Below are 26308 nucleotides of genomic sequence, written 5' to 3' on the forward strand. Positions count from 1 at the left end.
ACCGCAGCCCGGCCGTCCCCGTGAGTCACGCAGCCGGCTGAAGTTTCTCTCCCGACACCTCCCCGTCCCGATTCCCCTCTGCGGTGCTGCCGGCGCCGCGGCCTTTGGATCCGTCTCGCCTGGCACGGGAATGCTTTGGGATGAGGGCGGCGGTGCGGCAAAGTCCTCCGGGACTCCGACCCGCACTGTGCCTTCTGCCAGCACTCGGGGACAGAGAAAGCCGCGCCGCCGGCCCAGCGAAGCCCGGTGCTGCGGGGCAGGACGTCCCTCTTGCCGCCAACAGCTCCCAGAGCCGGGCACGGCCCCAGCGCAGCACCACGGGACCGGGCTGGGAACCCGGTCCAGGTGGACCTGTGCGGCCTTCCTGGGAATGCTGCGTGGGGAGAAATGAAGAAGGGGCTGGGATGGGGGGGGAGGAGCGCGGCCCGGGCTGAAGCGCTGCACAGAAGAGAAGGTTTTGTCCGGCACAGCGTTCCCCAGAATATAAAGGCAGTGAAACAGAAGCTGTGCGGGAGATAAGGCGGCAGCCGTATGGAATTACTGCAGTGACCTTGAGCTCGGGGCTGCCCGGTGGGAGAAGGACGGCGGGACGGGTCCTCATCGCTGCGTCCCGGCACGGGGACCGCGGAGGGGAAGCGGAGGTGGGGGAACGCGGCAGGGAGCGCGCAGGAACGGGGGAAAGAGAGAACCGAGGGGAGAACGGGGGAAGGGCAGAGCGGGGAAGCGAGCCGGGGAGGCCGGGGAACACGGCAGGGAGGAAGGGAAGGCTCGCTTAATCTTTAATCAGGTGCGGGGCTGGGAGGAGCGGCGCACGAAATGGAGGGAGCGGCGAGGAGCGGCCCGGTCCCGAGCACCGGAACCCTTCGGGGACCGCGGCCGCCCCGGTGCCGGCGGGACTCGGGCAGCCGCGGGCCCGGCCCGAGCAGCGGCACCGCACCGCCGGCCCTCCGCAACCCGCGGCGCTCCCGCGTCCAGAACCTTCCTCCGTCCGTCCGCCCTCCCTCTTCCCCTTACCTACGCGGAGCGCGGCCCCGCCGATCCGCCGCCGATCCCCCGGTGCCGGTGGGAGCGCTGGAGGCGGCCGCTGCCCGCCCGCCGTCCGCCGCGCTCCGCCGACCCGCCGGGCTGGCTGGGCAGGTCCGGCCGCGCGCCTTAACCCCTTCGGGGCCGCCCGAGCCCCGGCACGGCCCCCCCCGACCCGGGCAGCCGCGCTCAGCCCCCCCGGTGCGCTGCGGGCCGCGGGGATGCGGCGCCGAGCCCCAACCCGCCGCATGCGGGAGGCGGGGATGCTGGAATGCTCCGTCACTGCCCCCCATGGCAGACAGCCAGGCGCTGCTCGCTGCAAGCTTTTTTTTTTTTCTTTTTTTTTTTTTTTTCCTCCCATTATTTTTAGACAGAAAGCAGCCATCAGCCATCCCCGCGCTCGGATGTGCTCTGAATGATGCTGCCTGTCCCCCCCCCACCCCTCTCAGCAATGCAGCTCCCTCGCTGGTACCCGAGGCTGCCGCGGCGATCCGAGTTCATTGCAATGTCTGCCCGGCTCTAAATTTGGAGCGGATTCTTCCCCTGCCCCGAGCAGCTCCCGCAGCCCGGCTGGGGGCAGAGGAGGCATCGGATGACATTACAAAATAAGTCTCTCGATGGTTTCAGTGCCACCCCCGCTCTCTCGGCCTCTGCCTTCCATTTTAATCAGCGACAGGCTTTCTAACATTATATATATAATCTTTTTAATATCGCTGACATTTTCCATAATAGAAAGCTTTCCTGGGTGCCGGGGCATTCTGGAGGTCTGCCTTCCTCGCACCACACAGCAGAGATGCAGCTCTGCCTGGGCTGAGGCCACTGCTTTGGGTCGTGCAGGGAGGACAGCAGAGCCACACACTGCACATCCCGGCAGCTGAACCTCCCGCGGGGGTTTGGCCACACGAGCTGAACGCACATCGAGCATCACAGCACTCCCAGCACCCAAACCCTCCTCCAGCTCAGCCCGGCCAAGTCAGTCCCAGCAGACAGGCCCAACTTGGGGCCCTCCAGGCGCTGTGCCGGCGCAGGGTTTGCTGGGTGGGCTGCAGCCCCCGCTGTAGGCAGTGGTGAGCCCTGGGGCAGGCGGGCTGCTCTGCAGCTGCAGCCTCTGGGAAGGTGCAGTGCTTTCCCGGAATCTTTTCCCGGCCCCTCTAACAGTTACAGCGACTCCTGGCCCCACACGTGTGCGGGTTTTGGTTGGCAGCTCACAGGGCGGGAAGGTCGCTCACCTCAGTGAGGCAGCAAACAGCACCAATGATTAACAGACACAAACAGCGTGGGCTGAGCCCGGTGCTGGGCCCGGCACGGCAGGGATGCGGCCTTCACAGCACAGCACTGCCCACCCCCTCTGTCCAAAGGCAGACAGGAGGCTCAGCAGGCTGTAAACAGGGGTACGTGTTTCTAAGAGTGCCCTTTGGAAACCAGCTCTAATTTTGCCACTTTTCCGGTCACAGAACTCACACAAAGCAGTGTACAAGGCGAGAAGGGAGCTGCTGCGTGCTGCCCTCTGCCCGGCCCTCCCCTGCCCCGCTGTGTGTCGGCTCTGGGAAGGTCCTGGTGAGGCCGCAGGAGCACCAGCACCGCTCAGCACCGCTCATTGCGTTTCTGTTCCTTCTCCTTTGCAGAAATGTCAGGGCAGCAGCCCTGTGCCACCTGGCTCCTCCCGTGGAAGGGAAAGAGAGAACAGCATGTGATGTTCTGCCCTGCTATGGGATCCAAAGGAAACTCCCCTCTGTTTATTGACAGGCTTTGCAGTGAGCAGAGGTGGAGGTGAGCCTGGTTGCTCCAGGCCAGACTGGAGCTGTGGGTCCTTGGGATGGGCTCTCCCATCTTTTAGGGTGAGACCGCCCAGTACAAGCACTGTGAGGCAACCACGTCAGCCTGTTACGTGCAGTCTCTCTCCTGCCTTGAAAACAGATGGCTGGAGCTGTGTGAGCTGGGCACACTTGCAGGCCGATAAGGATCTCCAGGAGGGCAGGAGTTATTGTCAGAGCCTGTGGGAACACACCCCAACTTCGGGCCTTTTTCCTTCTCATTCTCAAGCTGTTGCTGAAATCCTCACTGCAGTAATGCTGAGCAGAGACATTCCCTTTGTGGTTCAGTGCCCACTAAGCCAGAAAGGGCTCCTCCTTTCCACAGCAGCCAAAGTGCTTCTCCTGACCCTGTAAGGTCTCATAACAGGGAGGGCTGCACGCAGCACAGCCGGGCTGCATTCAACACAGCACTGCCAGGAACAGAGGGGAAGAACAGCAGCTCCCCGAGATGTGAGTTACAAGGAGAAACAAAAAGAAAGCACCTCAGCAGAGGGAAGAGTTCTGCACTACGTGAGGCTCTGAGACACATGGCAGTATGGTTCCCAAAGTAAACCAGCACGTGCCCGAGGCACACAAGCCTGCTGTAACCACGCAGCGATGTGCAGAATCTGGAACAGTCGTGCTTAGCATGGATACGCATCTGCTGTCTAAGAACCTCAAAGGTATCATGAAGCTAAATTAATGATCTGCACTGATGTCATTTCTTCACGGAGCCAAAGCCTCCCTGGGGAATGCTGTCCAGCTGCTCCAGCAGGAAAATGGCACTGCAGTGGCACATGGCCATGGGACACCCACACGGCTCTGCCTTGGAAACCTGCACAGCCCCGGCTGTGCTTCCAGGGAACGCTCCAGCCCAGCTGCGATGCACGAGGAAACCCGGTCAGAAAGAGGTGACAGGAACCTGTAGGCTGGCAGAAGCAGGAAGGGCGGCTCCAACACAGACCCAGCCCTGCTCTCTGCAGTTGGAGCACAGATTTCCTCATTTCAATTCAAGAGTAACGAGTCTTGGAAGTGAGTAAGAATTGACTCTGAATTGGGCATGGATACATTAAGTAGATAGCAAGAGATAGCAAGATCAGCATAAGAAATAGGCACGTGTGCAAGGAAAGGTGAGGTGGAAATGTGCACTTTCACAGAGATGCTGACAGCCCAAAGCTCCTGCTGTCAGGGAGACCTGCGAGGAGACTGGATGAGCAGCCAGGAACATGATCAGAAATAAGAGGGACTTCCCTGGTACTTAGGTCCATGAGTACATGGGACAGCCTCTGCTCGCTTGTTAGACAACACAGATTGAAACACAGAGAATAACACAACTCTTCAGCTGACTGGCAACTGTAAGTTTGCCTTCCTCAGCAGAACACCAGCATTTTCTTGATGTTATGGTTTCTGAGGCTGCAATGCCTCCTGACCTGTCTCTTCCTGGCAAGCGACCACCTGTAGAACCAACAGATGATCTCACGACAGACTCACATCACGGCATGTCAGGAAAGAGGCACTCCAGCATTTGTGACCGCTTCATCCCTTCAGAAGGAAGAACATCCATCTGTCTTGTGCAAGCATGGCTATTTCTTTATTTACTAAGTCCATTTCTACTTACAAAGGGCTTCACTCTCCCACTTTAAAGTGCTGTGTTTTGTTCTAGCTCTTCAAATAAAGAAACCATCTTGCTCACCATTGAATCCAGCAGCCCATAGACCTGCAGCAAAAGTTAACAGAAGATGCATGCAGTGAAAATGAGTGATGAAATCCTGATGACAAGATAGACAGAACAGAGATGGTTTCTAACACAGGAGTGTAGCAGTGTATGGGCATGGACACAAACACAGAGAAGTGGCTGCCTACTTCCAGTAATAGCTTTCCTGGCTATGAAGTGTGTTTAACATTGTCTGAGATACAATTAATGCTGCTGCTCCCTCAAGAGTCCCTAAGTGTGCAAAAGACATCCCAGATAGAAATCCCGCACGCGGCGATGTGATGGCTGCATTTCTGTTAATGGGTTCCAGCCTGGAATCAAGGCCATCTTACCTCACCTCACGCTCACCTTGCTACAGAATTACAGACACACAGCTGTCAGTTTTTTAGTTTAACAGAACGCTTTACCTCTCGAGCTACAGCTCAGGGTCAGTTTATAAGCAAAGAACAGAAACCAGAAGCGAAGGTACAAACTTTGGCCAGACTCACTTCGACATAAAGTTTCTCCTGGTACAGCCCCCAAATAATGGGGTCCGTCTGCTCCCGAGGAGGTGTGACAGTATCTGTAGCTGCAGCTCCTGTGGGCTGTGCTATCTCTTTTTCTGACGAGCTGGAAGATTTCAGCTTCTTCTTCTCTTTTACTTTTGACTTTCTGCTATTTGGATGTTCCTATTCAAGGGACAGAGTTGGAAAAAAGAAGCGACACAGCTCAGAACAGCTTTCAGACAGCATGTGTCACGGGTTGGAAATCAGCTCCAATTCAGGCACGCAGCCTCACAAGGTGCCACGCTGTCTTCAGAACATGATGCTCTGTTTTCCACAGGCATCCCAACACAAACCTCTTTCTCTTTTCCAGCAGTCTTCGTTGTTCTTCTTTTGTCTTCTTTATCCTTACTACCAACTGATGTTTTCTCTTCTCTTCTCCTGGTTATTTTGCCGCCTTCTCCTCCTTCTACAGGTTGCTTTACTTCCCCTAAGTAAGAACTAATTCCAGTTACCTAGAAGCAACACGTATATCCAGAAAGACACCCCCAATGCACTCAGGGAACGTAAACGTAGTATTTCTGCAATGTATTTTCCTCTTCTTATTGATCTGAGCTTTACTGCACTGAAAAACAGCAGCTTGGAGGAGTACTTTGTTTAAATAAGAAATGAACAGATCTCAAACATTCATCAGAACAAAGTGTATAAAGCAGCTGAAAATCAGATAATTTTTTGGTTTTGTCAGTGCAAAAATCAGCACTAAATTGCAGTGAAATTAAAATACTTATTTGCGATATTTTCTGTGTGCGTTTTTACAGCAAATCTCACAACACAATTCTTGTCTCACACACTGCTGTTTTCTCTGGTGCGTTTTCTTTTAAAAGCTTTGGGGAGAAACTGATGAAGCTGCCATTCCAGTTGAAATTCAGGAAGTTTTTTTGGATGCCAACAGTCCCCTCCCGCTATGCTGACGCCAGCGCTCACCTCTTCCCTCTGGAAGAACATCCACGTAGGTGTCCTTCTCAGGCAACCCAAGCTGGGACCTCAGCCTCAGGGAGTGACCCACCAGCCCGTCCACTGCTTCACGCCACAGCTGGAGACTGAGAAGAGCATCAGAAACAGAAGGGAGACAGCACAGCAAGTGGGCATTCTGGGGTGGAAAGAACCACTGTGTTCCACCCTACGCCCAGGCCTGAAGGCACTTACAGCCAGGAGCTGCCCTGTCCAACGACACCAACGGTGCCTAGCACTGAGAAACCCACACAGAGGGGAACGGCATTCCTTTCCTTGGCTTAGAGCCTCCTGAGGTCCCAACGGTTTGCAAATCAACAGACTCACACGGACCCATAAATACTACTGCGAAATGAGGCCTCCTGCTCCTCAACACAACGCGTGGTAAATCAGCCCCGATCCACGCTCTGTTCAGGAGGAATCTGCCTCCTGATTTAGAAGCAGCCGTTAATATGGCACAGTCTGCACGACAGCAGAGTGGAGAAGCTGTGTGAGGCAGAATAAAGTTAGTTGGTAAAAGGGTACAGAACATTACCCAAAGATTTCATAAACGTATCCTAGAATAATCTCGCCAGAAATAACCCCACATACTCCCCAAAATTACATGAATATTCTAAACTTATCTCCAGAAAGAAAAGGCATTTGGATTAGATAGCTGCTACAATTAGCCTGTAAGAAAGCAGGGCACAAAAAAAGACTTCTAGATTTCACATAATTACATGCACTCTGAATCACAACACTGCAACAGAGCTTGCTAAGCTGCTGATCACACGAGACATTTGCAAGCTCTATCCTGCAGAGGCAACACACCAGGTTTGATACAGAAGGTCTGACTGAGTCGGTCTCTGCTCAGCACAGAGCTCCAGCACTGCCTTGTTGAGCTGGGACAGCGCTGCTTCTCGCTGCTCCTCCTGGGGGATGGACTTCAGAGCCTGATGTGAGAGAAAACACAGCTTCTCAGTGCTCCTTCCCAGCCCTCTGCACCCCGAGTTCCCCACAGCACACTGCAGCTCTCTTCCTGGAAGCCGGTCTGAAACCAATTGGCACCAGGAGTTCCACACCCAGACACAGCCTGAGATTTGCCCAATGTGCATGGGTGAGCCGTGCTGCCCCCAGCTCCCACTTAGATCCACCCACAGTAGATCCCTCTGCAACTGGGGGACAGGACCGCACCAGGTCAGGAGGCCTCCTGACAGCAGAGAAGCAGCTGACAGGTTTCCAAGAGAGCAGTGCAGAAAAACGGTGCTGACGGAACCCCAACCACTCTTGCTTTAATCTGGGGAGGTCTGTATTCTATCCACAGCCTGCGTGACTGCCCCGCAGTGCTGTGGTGAACAGGACTCTCCACGGAGAAGAGCCCTCAGGGAAGCCACAGGAGGCTGTGGGGTTGGCCTGCCTCCCCATTCAGCTCTGGGATGACAGAAAGCTAATTGGGTAAGAGCTTGAAATATCCACTGCATTGTCTGGTTCTCTTTCCTTCTGCACACGGCAGCCCTCGCGGTCTCTCTTGGGGATTTCTTTACAAGAGCACTGAGGGTGCGGTCAGCAGAGCTGGAGTGCTTCTCTGTAACACACCATAAATCACCCCTAACTCAGAGACGGCTGGAAGCGGAGCTCTGGGTGGGCTCACACTGGGGCATCCAGGCTGTAAGGGAAATGGAACCAACACCAGGCTGTCCCTGCACTGGAGGGAACCGGAGCGACCACCTGCTGCAAGTCCTCGAATGAGAAGTTCCACGATGAGGGGCCGGGTTCCTCCTCCCCCACATTTGCCACTTGACTCGGAGTCACGTCAAGTGTGCTCTTCCAGCCTGAGCCCTCTGCAGTGCTCTTCTGGGCAGGGAGAGCCTCTGGGACACTCTGCTGGGACCTCACGTCCTCCACAGCACCCTCTTGGTCTGCAGGCACCTCCTCCCTGAGGGCTGACAGAGCAGCCACGTGCTGTCTCCATAGGTCATGCAGCTGCTCTACCTCTCGATGCTGATAATGCAACTTCGATAACAAAGAAAAGGTAAATAGCAAAATGAGTTGTGCCTGTCCTCTACAGACCCAATTGTTACGGCTGCTGTGGCAGGCAATGGCAGCCTCCCGAGTGCCCTGGGGGCACAGCCCCACTGCCTTCCCTTCCCTGCTACTTGGCTGTGCAGCCACTGAACCACGCATCTCACCTTGGGATTCTTCCTGTGGAACAACTCTTCCTCTGTGAGGTACGCACCCACGGGAGATGGGCTGCGATCTGGGGTCCGAATTCGGACAAGAAGGTCCTTCACAGTCTCTTCTACAATAGCAGCACCCTCCCGAGCAGCCAGGTCAGCCTGCAGCACAATTCACACCACCCTGCTAACTACATGTGGTAAGCAGCATTACAAGGACAAAGATAACAGCAAACCCCACTCAACTAAGCAGGGTAATTTCCAGTTTATTATCTAACGTCGTTCTGTATGATACACAACGCTATTCCCACTAACTAATGGAGTTCACTACAAATAGAAAATTCGTTTTTAGAAGAGCCACTGCATGCAGTTTAGCTGCACAACCACATCTTTATTATTAAGATTACAATGCGCTGCAGGAGTCTTCCATTTTATTTAGCAAACCTGCTTAAGTACGTACAGATGTTCAGAAAATAATACCTCACTCTCAGCCTTAATTGCATAGCAATAAAAATACCATGACCTCCACTCCCTTCCTTGTCCTCTATTTGCATATTAAGTTCAAAGCTCACATTTACCCAGTTATACGCCTGGTTACCTCCAGTTTTCCTCTGAGGTCAGCCAATTTATCCTCACACACAGCAATTCCCCAAAGGGTCACCTGCAGCAGAGCTCCTCCTAATAACAGAGGATGTGTCCTGAACTCCCAGGACTCACTGAAAATGCCTGCTCTCTCAGACTTGAAAAGAAAAAAAAACTTCCTGGTTTCTCCAGGCAGAATTACACCTGAAATGAGAGAAAATGCATCAGTCTGTAAGAAACCACCTGGTTCACCTGGCCCTTTTCCAACCCCAGTGAGCGTCCTCAGCTCTCCAGGAGACTCTCTTTAGCCTTGCTGGCTATCGCACCCCATCCAACTACGTTTTTTCTTCCAGATTTACTCCAGTCACTGTGCTACTGAGCTGGTATTACTCCCACTGCTTCCTTGACAGTGAACTCAGCACCCTCTCTGGTAGATGATGCCCAGTTTGCTATCAGAAGGTGATTCACTTCTCAGTATTCTACCCACTTACATTCAGAGCAGGAGCAACCTTCTTTCCTTAGAGTCCCACGAAAGGGATCTGCCTCACACACCTGGTTTGCTGTGAGTCAGCTTGCTGAGAACCACCCAGGGCTCGCTCTGCCATGAGTCACAGCATCCCTGATAACTCCTGGCTGTCTGCTCTATGCTCTGTGCACAAAGGTCTCAGAGATCAGCAGTTCTCATACCTGGTCTGGCATCAAAGTAAAAGCACCGCATGCACATCCTTGTGGTTTCTCTGGAAGGGATCTGCTGGAGAAGCCTCCTCCAGTCATACCAGACAGCAGCTGTACCATCATTGCTCACTGTTAGGAAGCTTTCAACTTTCTCACCGACCACAGTCTCAAAAGTGAGCCTGGCAGCAATGCCAACTTCATCCTAAAAGGAAAAAGAGAAGGACAAAGATAACAATTCCTACTCCATCTTGGCAGAAGCCATACAAACAAGGGGCTGAGCCTTGACTGGAGACCTTTTAAGGCAGGTCCAAAGAATGGCCATTATACAGAGGGCTTCTGGGAATCTGAGCTCCACACCACAAAGCAATTATTTCTGTTTTTAGAACTTTCTGGAGCAAACGTGGGGACACTGCTATGTTCAGAACAAATCCCCCATTCTCCATCCTGAGCGTGACACTCATTGTACAGCCCTGACTTGGGAACTCAAGTAAGCTCCAACTGAACAATAAGAACACACAATTACCCTGCAAGAAGCGATGCAGTTGATCCAGCGTGCAGGCTGGCCACAGAAGTCTAAAGATGGACCCAGCACTGTTTCTGGAACCACACTGTGATGGTCCTTTAAAGAGTCACTGCTAAAAAAATGACAGTGTTTATGTAGAGTGAAACTCATTTTCAGAGGTGGGAGACCCTGTGGTGATTTGTGAAACCCCTAAGAAATAATCCCCAAAAATGCTTTTCTGCACAGCTCTCTCCTTACAGAGCTCTGCAGCTGTGGTTAACTAACTCCAGCTAGGAACCTGTCACCATCACAGAGGACAGGACAATAAAGAGAAGCCTAAGGAAGGTGAGGGTATCTGAGTGAAGCAGGAGAAAAGCTTCTAAGGTGCCTGTACAGATGGACAGGGCAGGGAAAAAAGGCAGATTAACGATGGAAGGCTGCAAAGTGACAACCACGTGGAGATCATTCCGAGCAGCGCCCACCCTGTGCTGTGAGCTCTGGAGCCACACAGAGAAGATGCCAGGAAAGGCCTCAAAAAACTCTTCTGATTCTTGCTCCTTAGTCACTGGGCCCCCAGGGCAGAAAGGAACCACCCGCTCCCTAGATCTGGTGACTTTAATATCAGAACACTTTTACTGTGTCCTTTGGAGCCTCCTCTCTGCTCTGGATAAGAACATCTCAGGAGATCCCTACAGACTGATGGTGTGTACCCAAAATTCCTTACTACTGCCATCAACTGAAACTTACGAGGTCTCAGAATCTTCAAAAGCAGTGGAACATGGAAGAGACTGCGCTGAGACAGACGTGAATGGCCGCCCTCTGCCAATCACCTCCAGGCCATCCAGATCCTGCACATACAGAGAATGACCAACTCTTAACTTCCCTTTTTACATGAAAAATAAGCCAAATTCCAGACAAACACAGCAAGTGAATCAAGTAAAGTTCAGCTATCTTGCTCCTGCAACAGCTTCTAAACCTATCAAAAAAAAATGTGTAAGAGAGTAAGGAATTACTCTGAGCCTCTCAACAACCCTAGGATGGGCTAACCGCCTCCAGAGCTTGGACGCAAACCTTCCACAGGGGCAAAGATGTCTTCCTTTTGCTGTAAGGCACAAAATACAAGTCCTACACTAGTATTTGGTCTTTTTGTTGCAAGGCCTTAGTAGCTGCAAGCTGCTGGTCAGGGCCCCGTCCTGAAGCCCCTCAGGCAGCCCGTGACTCACAGAGAGGCCAAGCATCTCCTTCATGGCTGCCGCCCTTTGGAAATGTGGGAACCTCCAAGAGAAGAACTGCAGAGCTAAGCCTTGTAGTGTTCCTAATGCCTCTCCAGGTTCAGTCTTTAGCTATTTTGTGTTACCTGAAAGCACTTGGCAAGAGGTGAGGGATGTAAAGAATATCCTTACTCCTGAGACTTACTGGCTTATAAAAATCCAGCTCCTCTAGGATAGATTTTAGCTCCTGCCGTCGCTGTTTCAGGAAAAGACTCTTATCCCAGGTTAGATGGAAAGGGATCCTCTTTGGAGGCTTCACACCTGTGTGAACACCCACACAAGAGCTCCTCACCCACTTGCCTCCTTATTTCACTCAGCCCTGCACACAGGAGCATCCCTGCACCCAGGCTGTGCCGCAGCACTTACAGCACCGCAGTGCTCGTGTAGCAGCCTGCACCACCCCTGTGCTCACTGCAGGCCCAACCGAAGGCCACTGGGAAGTAGCCTCTGTACTACTGGGAGTGACTACCTTGTCCTGCTGCTCCCTCCACACTTCCTTACCCGTTTCCATCCGAACAGTGTGGGGCTTCCCCACGTGAGTGACTGGCTCTGGGCAGCCCCGTTCTCTCCGTGTCAGTGTCATTGTCAGGCCAGTCAGTTCATCCCCAATGCGCTCAGGCTGGCTCCAGAATTCGCTTCCTGCTCGGTAGCCCTATGGGGAAACAAGGCTCCAACCAACACCCTTGGAGACGTGCAGCTGCTTGCTATTTGCACAGGCACTGGCAGCTGAAAAGAAGGTGGTATCTCACTCTGCCTGTGCGGGTATTTTAGAAGACTATAAATAATCACTTTCTGCAGGGTAAGCCAAATTTCTACCAGGCTGTTGTCAAAGACAAAAGACGACTTTCTTCTGCCTGGCGCTACACGTAAGTTGAATGATATTAATAAATTACATAAATGCAGGTCCTTTGATTTCCCTTACAGCACTTCATAGTGAGTGCTGTAACACTTTATAGTGTTTAAAAAAAAAAAAAAAAAAGGATACTCTCATAATTGTCCTTACTTACCTGTACCCCTCTCTCCATGGAACCCTCTAAAACTCGAACTATCAGATCTTTTTGGCCTTGGAACAACATGTGTGACACATCCCTGTGCCATGCGTGTGGCCAACCCAAGTTCAGCAGCTTGTAAGAAGGAGCCACAGCAGCCACTGCTTCCCCCTGCATAGCCCAGGCAGCACAGTTCGTGTTTTCATTTTGAGAATCATTGAGAGCTCTGCTCACATAGTAAGTTGAAGGACTCAGCTAGAAGGGCTTTGGCTATTATCTGAAGACAGATCTACGCAGGTATTATTCGCAGCAGCAGCAGTGCCTAAGCTCTTTCACAAGAACAGAGCAATTAGGATGCAAAGGAAGTGGGGCTCTCACCTTTCCAGGAAACAGGGCAGGGAGACTGCGGTCAATGAGGTCACGTTCTTCCTGGATTTGTCTGTAATCCTCCGAGATGCTCATCAACAACTCATTCTCTGGCTTCTGAAGAATTTCTGTAAAGGAATATGAAAGGCACTGCACTTCTCTTGGGCACATCCTTTACTATTTTCAACGTGTAATCCCCTTATACCATCCTCATCAAATCCACTGCGCTTCCCACAGCAGAATCAGCAGCTCACCCTGCAGGTTCATCACAGGCAGTAGCACCCACAGCACGGGGAGCCCAGACAACACTGAGGTAGGAGGCAGCAGCAGCAGGACTAACCCTGATTGGCTCTGGCCTTTACTGTGTGTTGTGGAGCCATCAAACAGCCCCACGTGCACACAGAATCTCACAGAAAAGGGTCTCAAATCCTCTCACCTCCCAGATACCTCTCCTGCTTCTTCCTGATTGCCATATTATGGTGCCAGTTCTGCAGAGCTCTATGTTCTGATGCTGGGGTCTGATGAAACTTTCTCTTTGTTTCTCCTCCGCATTTCTCTTTTAAAACTGCTGCAGCAACATGTTGATCAGGAACCTGAATAGAATCTGCTATCTGAAAAGAAATGAAACAATAGAGTGGACCTCACAACGCATGCACTGCCAACACAACAAAAAATGGAAGGTGAGAGCAGAAGAGAATCCTTCAGACTGCAGTACCTTTACTTGATCAGAGAGGTACAAAGATGGAGCACCAAACACACACTCAAAAACAATGAATTTAGCCAAGTAACTGAACTCAAGCAATGATGTTACTGCAACCCCAGCTCCTCCCACGGTAGCCTGATGCCATCAGCATCAGTCTTCCCTCCAGAGCCTTCACCTGCACACAGCACCTCAAAACTTGCTGGTGCAGTTTCTCTGGAGGCAAACCCTCCCCCACAGAGCATGATGACGAAGGAATGCCACACCTCAAGCCTGCCCTGTTTGAGACGAGTGCTGAAATAAATCACATCACACCACATCACATTCACCTCCAGAAAAGCATTTTTATAATCGACCTGAGCATTTCCTCTAGCCAAGGCTTCCATCTTCAACTCCTGGAGACTTCCCAAAACATGATGAGGAAGAATTTCTTCACAGCCCTCACCGAACAGTGCTGGTCCTACAACAAAAACACCAGACCCCAGGTCAGGTCACTAAATCTAGGCTTGCCACAACCAAAAATCAAAGGTAAACTCTAAAGCTTAACCCTACCAGAGAAACGCAGCGGCTCCCTGGCTGTCCTCGGGAACGCCGGCCGTGCTACCAGGAGGTGCGGGGCTGTTTTGGTCTCTCTGGGTTGGTATTTCCGAACGAGGAATTTCCTCCTGACTGGAATCCTCCCAGCATCGTGGGGCAGGCGTGGAGCGTGCAGCTGCAGGAAACAAACACTCACAGCGTAATCAGCTACAGACTGACCTTCCTTCATTCCTCCTGACCCATCTGGGACACGCGGGGAAGTCCTATCAGCACACGCTGCTTTTCATCGCACAGAGCCACAAACCGTCCGGGTGGGAAGAGCCCTCTATGGCCACCCACCCCACCGCCCCATCCCTCAGTGCCACGGCCCGGCGGTGCTCAGCACCGTGCAGCTGTGCCACCGCATCTGGGAGAAGCCGTTCCCACTGCCCGACCCGAACCTCGCAGGCGCAGCCTGAGGCTCTCTGCCTTATCTGAGTGCGGAGACAGCCGCTCAGTTCCCACCCCGCTCCTCTGGACTCCACGTTATAACCGGGGCAGGGAAGGAGTTCAAATCGCTTTCCCAACCGTTTCCCGTGCCGCTCGATGCCAGACGCTGCCCCGTCCCAGCCCATCGGGAGCGGAGGCGGCTGTCGAGAGCCGAGCCGCGGGACGGCGGGCCGGAGCCGGGCTGGGAACCGAGGGAAAGCGGGGGGCAGGAGGAGCTCAGGCCGAGCCCAGACCGCGGGTCGGGGCTCAACGGCGGGACCGGGAGCTCCGCGCACCGGGAGACCCGCTCAGCGAAGGCAGCTTTTTGCGCCGGGACGAACACGCACTTTTTCCAGGTCCTCCAACCGAACGGCGAGCGCCCGGACATCGCCGTCCCGCAGCGGACACAGCGCGGGCCGCGGCTCTGCGGGGAGCGCCCGGCTCCGCTCCTTCGGCTCTGAAACGCACAAGGACGGAGCGCCTCAGCGCCGGGAGCCGCGCCGCGATGCGGCCCCGGGTGAACAGGAGGGGAGCGGGTCGCGCACCCGACGCGGACGGGGATAGGGACGCGGCCCGGCTCTTCCCGCGGCCCTCCCGCCTTCGCAGCGCACGGCCCGCCTGCATCCCTCGGCCCGGCGGCGCGCCCGTCGCCATGGCAACGCAACGGCACCACCGAGAGGCGCGCCTAGAGCGGCCCGCGCCGCCGCCGCTCTATGGTGCCGCCGCCGCTCTATGGTGCCGCCGCCACTCTATGGCGCCGCCACGTGAGCCGCGCGCACGCGCCGAACGGAAGCGCACCGAGCCGCGAGCGCCGCCTGCCGGACCCGCCCGGCGCTCCCTCGCACACAGAATCACGCAGAAGCTCGAGGTGGGTCAGGACCTGCAGCATCATCCCGTCCAGCCGCCGACACCCGGGCCGCGCCGCGCGCTCCGCCGTTCCCTCGGCCCCACATCGGCCTTTCAGGGCGTTTATTGCAGCCGCAGCGAGGCCTCAGCGCGATCCCCGTCCGTCGCCGTCTTCCTCCTCCATCGCGTTCCAGCGGCGCCGCAGTTGGCACAGCAGCGCAGGCAGCAGCGAGTCCAGCAGGGGCAGCCCGGCGGGCGTGCAGCGCAGCGCCCTGTGCAGGCAGCGCCTGAGCACCGCCCCGCACCGAGCCCGCACCGCCGCCCCGGCACTCACCGTCCGTTCAGCCGCAGCCAGCCCCGCTCCTGCAGCTCTCTCGCCTCCCCCGGCAACCCGAACGCGGCCTCCAGGCTCAGGCGGGGGGAGAAGAACCCCCAGCGCTGCGAGGGACAGGCGGTCAGCGGCGGCTCCTCGGCCCGTTGTCCGCGGCCGGCGGGTGCTCACCTGCTGCGTGACGCCCTCGTCCGTGCTCAGCCCCAGCGCCAGCACCTCCTGCAGCCTGCGGACGCGGAGGTTACAGGGCCGGAGGGGGCGCGGAGGGCGCTCCTCCGTCCCGTCCCGTACTCACAGCTCCAGCGGGCTCAGCGCCGCCCGCCGCCGGGTGCCGTGCCCGCAGCTCCGCACCTCCCGCATCCACGTGTCAGGGTGCGGCGTCTGCACGCGTGCCTCGCGCAGGTGGCCGCCCTCTCCCCGCGGCACGAAGCGGCCGTGTGCCCCTGCAACGGGGCGGAGAGAGCAGAGAGGATGCGGCGCACACCGGCCCCGCGCACGGTCACCGCCGCCGGCCCCGGGACTTACCCGGCCCCACGCCCACGTACTGCTCGGCCCGCCAGTAGGAGAGGTTGTGGGTGCTGCGGGCGCCCTGTAGGACAGTGATGCGATGGGTGAGGAGGGGCTGCGCCGGTCACGGGGGCACGAGGTGGGAGAGCTCACCTTCCTGGCAAAATTGGAGACCTCGTACTGATGGAAGCCGGCGGCCACCAGCGTGGCGCGGGCGCTCAGGTACAAATCGGCCAGCAGCTCCTCGGGGGGCTCGGGCAGGACCCCCTGCCGCACCTGGGCCTCCAGCGCCGTGCCCCGCTCCAGAGTCAGCTGGTACAGGGCCAAGTGGTCGTCACACAGCCCCAGTGCCGCCTCCAGGACGCGTGCCCAGGCCTCGCGGCTCTGCCCCGGCAGCCCAAAGATGAGGTCGAGGGAGGTGCGGCCAGGAAAGAGCTTCCGTACCGCCTCCACCGCCGCCCGCGCCTCCGCCGCCGTGTGCTCCCGGCCCAGCAGCCGCAGCTCAGCGTCGTCCAGGGACTGCGGATGGAGCACGGTGGCAGCGGAGCTGCGTGGGAACAGAGGGATGGGATGGGATGGGGCGGCCGCTCTCACCTGGACGCCGAGGGACAGGCGGTTGACGCCGGCCGCCCTGAAGCCAGAGAGGCGCGCGGGGTCAGCGGAGCTGGGGTTGGCCTCCAGCGTCACCTCGGCTCCAGCAGGGAGATGAGCGACCTCCGCAGCCGCCTCCAGCACGGCGGCGATGGTGTGCGGGGCGGCCAGACTGGGGGTGCCCCCACCGAAGAAGACGGAGGTGACGCTGCAGGGAGGGCAGGGAAGAGGCTGCAGGCGGCCGCTGAAGGGCCTCGTACCCCCGGGGCCCCAAGGCGGGCACTCACCTCTGCACGTGGCCGAGGCGCAGCAGAGTTTGCGTCTCCCGCACCAGACAGGCACGCACGGCCGCCTCGTCCACAGCCGGCACCACGTACTTGTTGAAGCTGCAGTAGGAGCAGTGCTTGCGGCAGTAGGGCCACTGCGGGCACAAGGCGTCTGTGGGGCACACGGCTGTCCCACAGCAGGGGCACGGCTCCGCACGCACAGTTCATCGATTCCCAACGCCCACCACCCGCGCCCCTGGCCGCTGCCCTTCGCACACACAGCGCCTTCAGCATCCCGACGCGTGCGTGGCAGCGGCACCCCACGTGTACCAGCAGCACCAGCCCGCAGCTGCTACCAGCGGAACCCCCTCCACGTGGCCGAGCCCCGCTCCCCACGCGCAAGCGTCCCCATACGCGCCCACCCTGCGTCCCCACGCTCACGTGCACGTAAAGAGCAGCTGTCACGGGCCCCGTCGGTTCGGGGCCGGGTTCGCAGAGCTCGGAGACCGATCTCAGTCCCGCAGCGCAGCCCGTCCCGCGTGGCCGCACCGCCCCAAGCCCCGCACGGAGGCCCCGCACCGCCATCGCGCAGCGCAGCCGCACCGCACCGCCCCCGTTCCGCCCCGGGCGCCACGCAGGGTTCCGTTTTCCGGAGACCTCCTCGTCTTATCTGAACCGAGCGCGCAGCTGCCGCACGTTAATAAATTAATACGCCTTTAATTAATTACATGTTCGTATGGTGTCTGGCGCGCGGCTCTGCGCTGCCGGGATGGGTCCGGGTCGGGTGTGAGCGGAAAACTTCCGCCCGGAGGCGGTGCGGCCCCGGCCTTGGAGGAGCCCCGCAGCCCCGGGCTGGCAGCGCTCCGCCCGCGGTGGGGACGGGAACTGCGTGGCCTTTACGGCCCCTTCCGACACCCCGCTCCGCGATCCCACGGTGTTCCCGAGGACCCACCCGAGCCACGCCGCGCCCAGAGGAGCTCCGAGCCGTGGGAAAGGCGGTGGGGAGGTGGGCTGGGGGCTCGGGCTGCTCTGCGCCCCGCTTCGCCCTCCCCCCGCGGGCGCTGTTTGGGGGAATTCCGCCGGGACGGCGCTGACATCGTGCGGCCCCAAATCTCCCCCAGGGCTGCGGGAGGAGGCGGAACCGCCGCGTTCCTCCGCTCGTGGTTGTGCGAAGCCGGCACTGACGGCCCAGCGCGTCGCGTTTTCTTAATTTGCGCTATTAATAGAAGTGGAGAAGCGAAACGCGGCTGTGACAAAGGGAGGGGAAAGCCGGCACCGCAGATTCCTGCTTTCAGGCCGACGTCACCTCCCCTCCCGGCTCACAGCGGGGAATTTCCCAGCTGGCAGCGAGGGCTATAAGACACGGGTAGGGATGGGCTGCAGCTGCACGGATCCCACATGGGCACATCGACCGACGTGATGTGCATCCACGCTGTTCTGGTGAGTGCTCGTGGAGCAGGGCTGCGGGAGGCTGCCAGCAGCGACCTCAAAGCCGTGAGGTGGCCGTGAGATGGGAAAGCTCTGGGGCTGGGATATGGGTGGGTGCTGAGCCCCAAGGTGAGCAGTGCGTGGCCTGCAGCTCGTGTACGCAGGTGGTGCGGGGCCAGGGATAGGGCTGCTGGGGTCTGCGTCCCTCTGTGTGACTGTAACCTGTGCCTGGGGCTTCTCTCGGCAGTCTGTGTACCCACACAAGGCAGGATTGATTTCATCTACGTCTCGCAGCAGCCGACCCCAGGGATTTCACACCCAGGTGAGTACATGGGGTGCTCCTGGGCAGTAGGGTCTGTGCAGAGGTTGTAGGTGCCAAGCAGGAAGGAGAGAAACTCTTCCCGGTGCAATCCAGCCTGTCCTGCACCTGGGTTAATGCTGTGGGAAGCAAAGGAAGGATGCGAATCCTTTCTTAGAGATGAGGCACAGAGATCCGTTGCGTCTCCGAGGTCATTACTGCCATTGCTGCAGTCCAGGTGGTGGTTCCTCCTCGAGGGAGGAGGGTTTACAAGGATCCTCACGCTGCATTACATCTGTGCACATCAGACTTACCTCAGGGCAGCGGGTGGAACGCAGCCCGCAGGCGGTGTGGGGAAGGCGGAGGCACTGACCAGAGATGCACTGTGTGGAAAGCTCTATGACAGCACTGCGGGCACAGACCTGCAAGGTGGGATGCTGACACGGTCTGTTGTTCTTTCAGGAAGCACCTACGAGTAACGGTCTTCTCATTGAGAAGGTCTGCTTCCATGGGTAGAGCCCACAGTCCAGCTGGGAGAGTCAAAACAGTGACTTCACTGACACTTCCTCGCTCCCCCTTTGCACCAGTGCTCCTCAGCGGCTCCAGGAGACAGAAAGAGGTTGGTGGGAGTTGGCTGCAATGTAATCTGCAGCCCAGCTGGTGTGGGACACCCGACGGGAGGGGAAAGGAGCTCCGCTCTTCAGCTTCTCGTCGTGGTGTTTCATGGTTGGGAGGCACCAAACTCCCGTAAAAACGCTGTCCCGGGTTTGCTCTGCTTTACACTTCTCATGGGACAGAAAGTTTGGTATTTCTGTACAATGCTTACTGTCTGTCTGATTGAAAGCAACAAAAATAAACACCATTAAGTCTGTGTTGGAGACGTTTATTTGCTGGTCAGAAGGCCCCTGGGAGGCCTGGGAACAGGGCTGGTATTTCCAGCCAGCTATGGGGAGCCACTTCTGACAGAAAGCCTTTCTGCCTAAAGCCTCTGCCCTTCACCTCAAGTTTATCAGCGTGTCACTTCACTGGGTGATTTATGTGCCCTATGAATCCCAACAGCACCCAAGCAGTGAAGGCATTAACCAGGTGAGACTGTCGTGACTTCAAATATCAGTAAAAATAGGAAAATATGTTACGAGCATCTGTTCAGGCCCAGAAAGCCCTCTGAAATGGCTGTAGCCAAGTTGCTCAGAGAGAAACAAGACTTTGCAACCTTCGTGAAGTCTTAGAGTAACAGGACACAGTTCCAGAAGTAAGCATCTTTTCCTCACACTGCAGTATTTCCTTTGGCAAAGAAACAAAGCTAACTGCAAAAAAAAGGCTCTCTGTTCTATAAGCATGAAAGTACCATCAGTTCAAGGGCAGGGAGAGAAGCCCTCTGCTGCTTGTCACAAGGCACAGGTGAAAAGGAGACGTAAGGCTGGATGCAGTGAGTCCAATTTATCCCTTGTTTTATTCTCCTTCTTGAGCTCAGAGCTGAAGGTGCTTCTCCATCTGCTCTCTCAACTTGTATTTCTGAATCTGAAACAAAGCACAGGTGCAGAGGTTCAGACAGCACCGCAGGGCACGGCTTCCCTCCTCCCACAGCCCCCTCTTACCTTGCCTGAGACAGTGAGTGGGTACTGACTCACAAACACGATGTAGCGCGGGATCTTGAAGTGGGAGATCTGGGAAGAGAAAGCCAAAGCTCCACAACCCGCCAGGAGCAGAGCGTGCAGCACACGCTGCCTGTAACACCCACTGTGCAGCAGCTAAGGCAGGACTGCAGGGGCCGGGTGAGCTGCATCAGTGCACTTGCAGCCCTCCAGCTGCTGCTGGTCGTGGCGGCCAGGCAGGGCACCGGGCAGCTGGGCACACAGGAGTGGAAGACACACCTTCCCTTTGCAGAAAGCTTTAATATCATCCGCTGCACAGCTCTGCCCGGCTCTCAGTCGGATGCAAGCACAGACCTCCTCTCCCATCAGCGAATCCTTCACTCCGACCACCTGGTGGGGACAGAAGGACGCGTGAGCCTGCAGTCGTCCCCTCCAGCAGCTCTCTGTGCCTGCAGGTTGTCACAGCCCGACCCGCTGCAGGATGCTCGGGTGGAGTTGTGCTTAGGTTGCCACAAACGGCCTGCCAGAGCTGCTGTGAGTCACCAAGCCCTCCTGGAAGGGCTTCCTGCCGCTTGTCGGAGGAAATGTGGCTCAGCAGGATGGGCACCCAGACGTCAGCGCCTTCCTCTGGTATTGCAGTACTGAGGTCGGGGCTGAGTCAGGGCAGCCAGGCCTCTGTGGGAATGGAGGGGAGCTGACAGCTCATTTTGTGCCTCCGTTTCCCCAGCTGTAAATATGGGGCAACAGGTTTCACGACCAACAGACTTGGGAGATTGTTTCAACCGCTTTGTGTTCTCAAGAGGAAACAGCAGGAGAAGGATGAAATAGAACTAATGGATTCTTTGGAACCCTTATAAAGGCAGAGCTTAGTTCACCACTGCCTGTGACACCAGGAGATCAGATCACTCCAGGTGGGCCTCCCAAGCCTGGTCTCTGAAGGCGTCTCACACCATTTCACACGAGTCCACCTGCCATCCCTGCCTTGCCCAGTGCCTCAGAACCCAGAGATGTGTCGATCCTTGAGTCCAGAGCAGTGACACGCAGCCCTAAGAGCTGCTAAGCAGGGCTGGTTTGCATCCCATCTGCACCGGGGCTGTGCCAAGGAGACATGCCAGCCTAGCACAAGCACAACACTTACTGAACAATTGGTTTATTTATGGGGAAACTTGTCTGGCACAAAACATGGAGGAAAACGATCCCAGCAGATTGGGAGCAGCTGCTCAGTGCTGCACATAATTTCTGTCTTGTGAACAGATAAAACTAAGTCTAACTCCTCATCTCCAGGGATTTGCTGGAAGAGTCTTTTTTGATTTAGGAATGTAGTAATTAATTATCAGATAGAGCTGTCCTTGCAGACTGCTTTCCAAGTAAGAATTTCAGGGAACGTTATGAAAGTGGACAGGCAGTTTAAAAACTGAAGAATGAGTCACTGCTTTGCAGATGCGAAACCGTTGCACAAAGATTTTGTCTGAACTTGTGTGCCTGCAACACTGAGAGGAAAGAGCCAGAAGCTCTGCCCACCCCGTTTCTGTCCCACCAGCTGCAGAAGGATATTGCACTAAAGAAACTGAAGAAGGGGGAGGACAGCCAGGGGCCAGCAGCAGTCCCAAGCATCCTCGTGTACGAGTTTCTCATCCCATAAAGCAGCGCTGTTTAGCCAGCCCCGTTCCCTCCTGCTCACCTGGACCTCCTCAACCTTGGGGTGGGTGTGGAGGAACTGCTCAATTTCTGCTGGGTAGATGTTCTCTCCTCCCCGAATAATCATGTCCTTGCAGCGGCCTATAATTCTGCAGTAGCCATCCTCATCCAGGGTCGCAATGTCCCTGCAACGACACCACAGTCCAAGTCCTGGCCCAGCCAGGTGGAACAGCAACTGGGTCACCCATCAACCCATCAACCTGGAGGATCAGACTGCCTGGCAGGTAATGGGCGAGTTGTCATTAAAACACATGGAAGAAACTCCTGCAGAGATCAGAGTTTCTGCTATAGGCAGACACTGTCATGGGCAGCATCTACAAACATCAGGGCTCAGGGGAAGGAGGCTCCTGCTGTCGCTGTCCTTGTCTCTGCTGCATGCCTGCAGCGCTCTGCCTCTTGGAGGAAGCACAGTCACACCAAGAAAATATCCCTGACTCCAGGAGCAGTTTGCTAAAAGCAGTTCTGGAGTTTCGTGGAGAGGAACCGACAGAGGAGAGGAGAGGGCTAACTCCGGCCAGTTTTCCCTACTTTGGAAAGCATGGCTAAACCATTCAAGTACCATACGTCCCCATGCAGTGTCCCCATCCAGGAGGGACATGGGAGAGCTTTCCAGACTCACCCAGTCTTGTACCAGTTGTCATCAGAGATCACTTCACGCGTTCTGGCAGAGTCATTCCAGTACCCCAGCATGACGCAGTAGCCACGGACCTGAAGCTCCCCAGGAGTGTTCAGAGGCACAGGCTTCCCTGTTTCTGGATCCTCAATTTTTGCCTACGGTGGAAGAGAAGCAGAGCCTTTGGGGAGCTGAGCCAAACGTTACGGCATGCAGCACCTCCAGGAGCAGAGACGACCTGGAGCAAGTGGGGAGGATCATGTTCACCTCTGTGTGGGGCAAGATGGATCCCACTGTCTCCGTCCTTCTGGTAAAGCTGTCAGTGGGGAATCCCATGAAGGTGACAGGGCTGTTTTCTGTGGTCCCATAGGCAACCTGCAATCACAAGAGCAACAACATGCCTCAAGAGGAAAAGAGCACAGCTCCAGCCTCGGGAAAGATGAAGTGAGTGATGGCCACAAGGAGATGGGGCGGGAGGAGGATGTTATCAGCAGTCATTCCAGTCACAAGCAGGCACTGCGCTCTCCTGGCTCTCCAGTCACTCCTGGAGCACAAAGGCTACAGAATCTCTGACTGCAAGCCGTGGCCTCATCACCGCCCTGTTCCAGGCCTCTGCTGCCCAAGGCAATTTGTCTCTCATTTAATTTTGACAAATCAGCTGCTTTTCCTGGAGGACCCCAGGGCCCGCTCTCCTCTTCTTTAACCTCCGTGTGCCTTCCCGAGCCCTGCCCTGTTTATTCCTTGCCATCTCTGCCACATGCTGAACTTGCCTGTATGCCCTTGCAGCCAGCCACTCAGGGTGCTGAGTTCACCTTCCATCTTCTACAGCTTAGGGCAAAGAAAAAATCACTTGGATAAAACCCTGGAGCCAGCAGTGGGCTCCTGTGGGAAACCACGTGTCCCGCTGCGTGGCTGTTTGCTCCAGATCCTGTTGTGCAGACATCAGCTCCCATAGCCCTCCTAAAGACATCACGAGGCTGCACAGCGCTCAGCGCAGCTGCACTTGCAGACCAAAAGCCTCACAGCAGGACAAAAGCTGCTTGCTGCTAACCCTCCCTCAGCACTAATCCCACCGGCAGGCCCTGAGTCACCTCAGCTGAAGGTCAGTTCTCCTCGGAGGAAAATTCCAGCTCGTTGTGCCCGGTGCGGTGGCCGGGGAGCTCGCCGGGAGCCAGGAAGGAAGCGCTCAGGGCAGTTCTGAGCCATGGCTGACAGCACCACACTGCAACTGCTGCTCGGTCTCCAGCTCCCGGAAGCACTGTTACAGCACTGGGACATGCTGGAGCCCTTCTCCACTCTCTAAGCCACTCGGAATGTTGCCCATCATCACCAGAAGGTGTTTTGGTGGGAAAGCACAGCCAGGGAAGGGCCAAGGCAGGAAACATCTGCACCCTCCTCCACAGCTTCAAAGACTGATCCACGAGCAGCTCTGATCCACAGAACTTCAACGTGTTCCTTGTCTTAGGGCTGCATGCTGCTGCAAGGGCGCACAGACAGCACTGGGGTTCCGCATGGAGCTGACCAGGCTCCAGGCGCTGTGCTCAAAGCTGATCAGGGACTTAACAAAGGACCAAGACAAGGCATCCAAGCAAGCTACGTGTGTGTGCCCAGCAGGCTCCACATGATTCTGGTGGGAGAGCTGGGCACTCTGCGACTCCGAGCTGCCACAGGAGCTCAGGTTGGGTGCAGTCTGCCGTAACATCTGATGTGCTCATCTGACTACGGCGGGGTCAGCACGAAATCCGAGCTGCAGATTTGCAGGAGCCTCTTCGCCAGGAATCTGGAGGAGATCATCTCCAGGATGCCACAGGAACCATCTGGTGCAAACTGCGGCTGTAACGAGGCTTCTCCTACCAGACATAATGACAGCCTAGCAGTCAGGGAGGAAACCTGCAGAGCTGAATGCTCAGCGAGGACTTCTCTTCCACCCACTAATATGGGTCCTGTGGCTGGATCAAATGATTGACGAGACATAAATCCAAAATCTTAAACACTTATTAAAAATCCAAACGCCTTTGTTTTTCTGCTTTGCTGGATGGATCGGAGCGTCAGGCCCAGGATCCCGGCCAAGCCCTGAGTCAACCCTTTCTCCGCTCCCCATCGCTCCACTGGTTCATCTGGAGGCAGCAGCACGCAGCCCCTGGCAGGACACTGCTGCAGCACCCCGGGCTGCTCCAGCTGCTGGCAGCGTGCTGTGAGCTGTGCCCCGGGGGCTGCGCCCCAGCCGCGCTGCGTCCCCAGAACTGCTCTCACACCCTCGGGACCAGAGGAGGCACAGCCGGTGCTGCCGGGAGCCCAAACAGACCAAGGCAACCCGTGCTTCCCGAGCCGCCCACGGGGCAGCGCAGCTCAGAGCGCCCAGCTCCAGCCCCCCGCTCCCCGCCTTCCCTGCGGCTGGACGCCGGGGCGGTGCGCTGCACTTCTGGTTACTTCTGGTTTTCCTCTCTTCAGACGCCGTTCCTATCTGAGTAGTTGTCCTCATCTGCACAGCCTGGCTCTCGGCAGAGCTGCAGCATGCCCTCGCGGAGGCTGTGCTGTCCTCCCCTCACCCGACGCGTGGCATTTCCTCCAAGGGCTCCTCTGCTCAACTCCAGCACGAGATGAAACCACACTTCCACAAAACTGATTTTAAGTTCAGAGATATCCACGAAGATTCATAGTTCTCAAGGCCCAGCGGGACACTAATGCTCATCCAGCCTTGTCATTCTGTACATTTCAGTCCAGAAAACCTCACCCAATAATTTCTGCATCAGATCCGTAATTTCCACTGGAGCTATATCTAGTGTCAAAGCAAAGCTTTAAGGGTGGCAGGGAGCCCAGCTCGGACGCTTGGCTCTGAGAGGAGCTATGAAAGCACAGAATATAATCGACTTTAAAGCCTTCTTTCACCGTCAGGGCTGCAATGACCCGCAGCGCCCAGCAGCCCTGCCTGCAGCAGCGACAAGGACAGCTTCAGGACCAGCTGCTGCCGAGCTCGTTGCTACCGACAAGAGACTCATTCTTTGTGAATCCTAAGTCTGTCTAAACTGGGAATAAAAAGAACATCTTAACAGAACCGTGTTTTTTAAAGCACATTTCAAAAACATTTCCTGCTGGCGCTGTTTGAACAGCGGCCGCTGCGGAATCGGCAAAACAGGCCGAAGAAGGCAGAGTCTAAAAATTAAAAATAAAAACAATCGCAGTCCAGTCTCCTCAGTAAACATTTGGGAAGCAGGCTGATCTGGTGGGTACAGCAGGGGCACTGAGGACCCTGGGTTCTTCCCACACGCCACTTACGCACCGCACCTCTTGGAGCAAGGCTGTCAGCTCCGTGCCCGTCGGGTTCCCCGAGCGCCCAATGGCAATAAAAACAGCCCTTCCTTCCCTGTCCGGCTGTGAAAGGCTGCAGGGAGAAGGTGACAGCAGCGCTGGGAACCGGGGTTACATGGGTGGGCCTGGAGGGGAAGGCCAGGGCTGAGGAGGGCCTCCAGAGCCTCACGCTCCTCATCAGCACCCTCTGGTTGAGCAGAACGATGCCAGGGCTGGAACCGCCGATCTGAAATGTGCAGAAACAGCTTCACCGAAGACAATACTGGCCTCGGAAAAGAGAAGCAAATTGACCGTGAAACAATAGGGATTTTCAGACTTCAAAGAGGCATAATGAGCACCAGAAAGCAGCCTGACGACCCAAGAGATGTGCTGAGGGACTCAGCAGCTCTTTGAACCCTGCCCATTGTAACACGGCGGATGGATCTCATTACCAAACCCACGCTGAGTGTTTTGTCTCACATATCCCCACCAAAGCCCGTTCCTTAGCAGCCAGATGCAAATTGTTCTTAACTGAGCAACTGTCCTTCCTCATGCAGTTGCTCACCACCACCAATTCCGAG

The 26308-nt window shown here is 56.1% G+C and overlaps 3 protein-coding genes and 1 long non-coding RNA gene across 7 annotated transcripts in view; 1 reads left to right on the forward strand and 3 right to left on the reverse strand.

Annotated features, from left to right (window-relative positions):
- Positions 1-503: 503 nt before the first annotated feature.
- LOC146543097 (uncharacterized) lies at positions 504-6928 on the forward strand. The gene is made up of 2 exons (XR_014887417.1): positions 504-641; positions 2649-6928. It is a non-coding gene; the product is annotated as an uncharacterized LOC146543097 (long non-coding RNA).
- Positions 4386-15005, reverse strand: MYCBPAP (MYCBP associated protein). The gene is given in 20 exon segments (XM_085240054.1): positions 4386-4471; positions 4474-4533; positions 5019-5198; positions 5369-5502; positions 5997-6112; positions 6834-6955; positions 7731-8015; positions 8192-8338; positions 8775-8962; positions 9446-9635; positions 9957-10068; positions 10683-10783; positions 11352-11467; positions 11708-11858; positions 12574-12689; positions 12998-13172; positions 13618-13721; positions 13814-13973; positions 14614-14723; positions 14812-15005. Coding segments are annotated over 20 exon segments (2721 nt in total). The 5' UTR covers positions 14921-15005; the 3' UTR covers positions 4386-4426.
- On the reverse strand, positions 14587-17503 carry RSAD1 (radical S-adenosyl methionine domain containing 1). Of its 2 annotated transcripts, XM_085240068.1 has the most exons (10): positions 17249-17485; positions 16829-16962; positions 16545-16749; positions 16104-16469; positions 15969-16032; positions 15739-15886; positions 15615-15669; positions 15447-15550; positions 15147-15384; positions 14587-14723 (listed from the first exon to the last, which is right to left on the reverse strand). In XM_085240068.1, exons 1-9 carry the CDS (start codon positions 17390-17392, stop codon positions 15258-15260), a joined length of 1347 nt encoding a protein of 448 aa, XP_085096194.1. In that variant the 5' UTR covers positions 17393-17485; the 3' UTR covers positions 14587-14723; positions 15147-15257. The 2 variants fall into 2 exon arrangements, with proteins under 2 accessions (XP_085096194.1, XP_085096193.1); XM_085240067.1 differs by lacking the exon at positions 14587-14723 and having other exon boundaries at positions 15241-15550; positions 16545-16772; positions 16829-17503.
- Positions 17504-19857: 2354 nt separating this feature from the next.
- The window catches only part of ACSF2 (acyl-CoA synthetase family member 2), a 36036-nt gene continuing 29585 nt past the window's right edge, over positions 19858-26308 (reverse strand). For all 3 annotated transcript variants that reach the window (XM_010721618.3, XM_085240060.1, XM_085240059.1), the window contains 6 exons: positions 22707-22814; positions 22446-22597; positions 21810-21951; positions 20408-20518; positions 20132-20200; positions 19858-20054 (listed from right to left, as the gene is read on the reverse strand). In XM_010721618.3, coding sequence (XP_010719920.1) covers positions 20004-20054; positions 20132-20200; positions 20408-20518; positions 21810-21951; positions 22446-22597; positions 22707-22814 — 633 coding nt within the window. In that variant the 3' untranslated portion in view covers positions 19858-20003. The remainder of the gene's footprint in view (positions 20055-20131; positions 20201-20407; positions 20519-21809; positions 21952-22445; positions 22598-22706; positions 22815-26308) is intronic.

This window comes from Meleagris gallopavo, chromosome 20 (assembly GCF_905368555.1).
Source record: "Meleagris gallopavo chromosome 20, MGAL_WU_HG_1.1, whole genome shotgun sequence".
Taxonomy (NCBI): domain Eukaryota; kingdom Metazoa; phylum Chordata; class Aves; order Galliformes; family Phasianidae; genus Meleagris; species Meleagris gallopavo.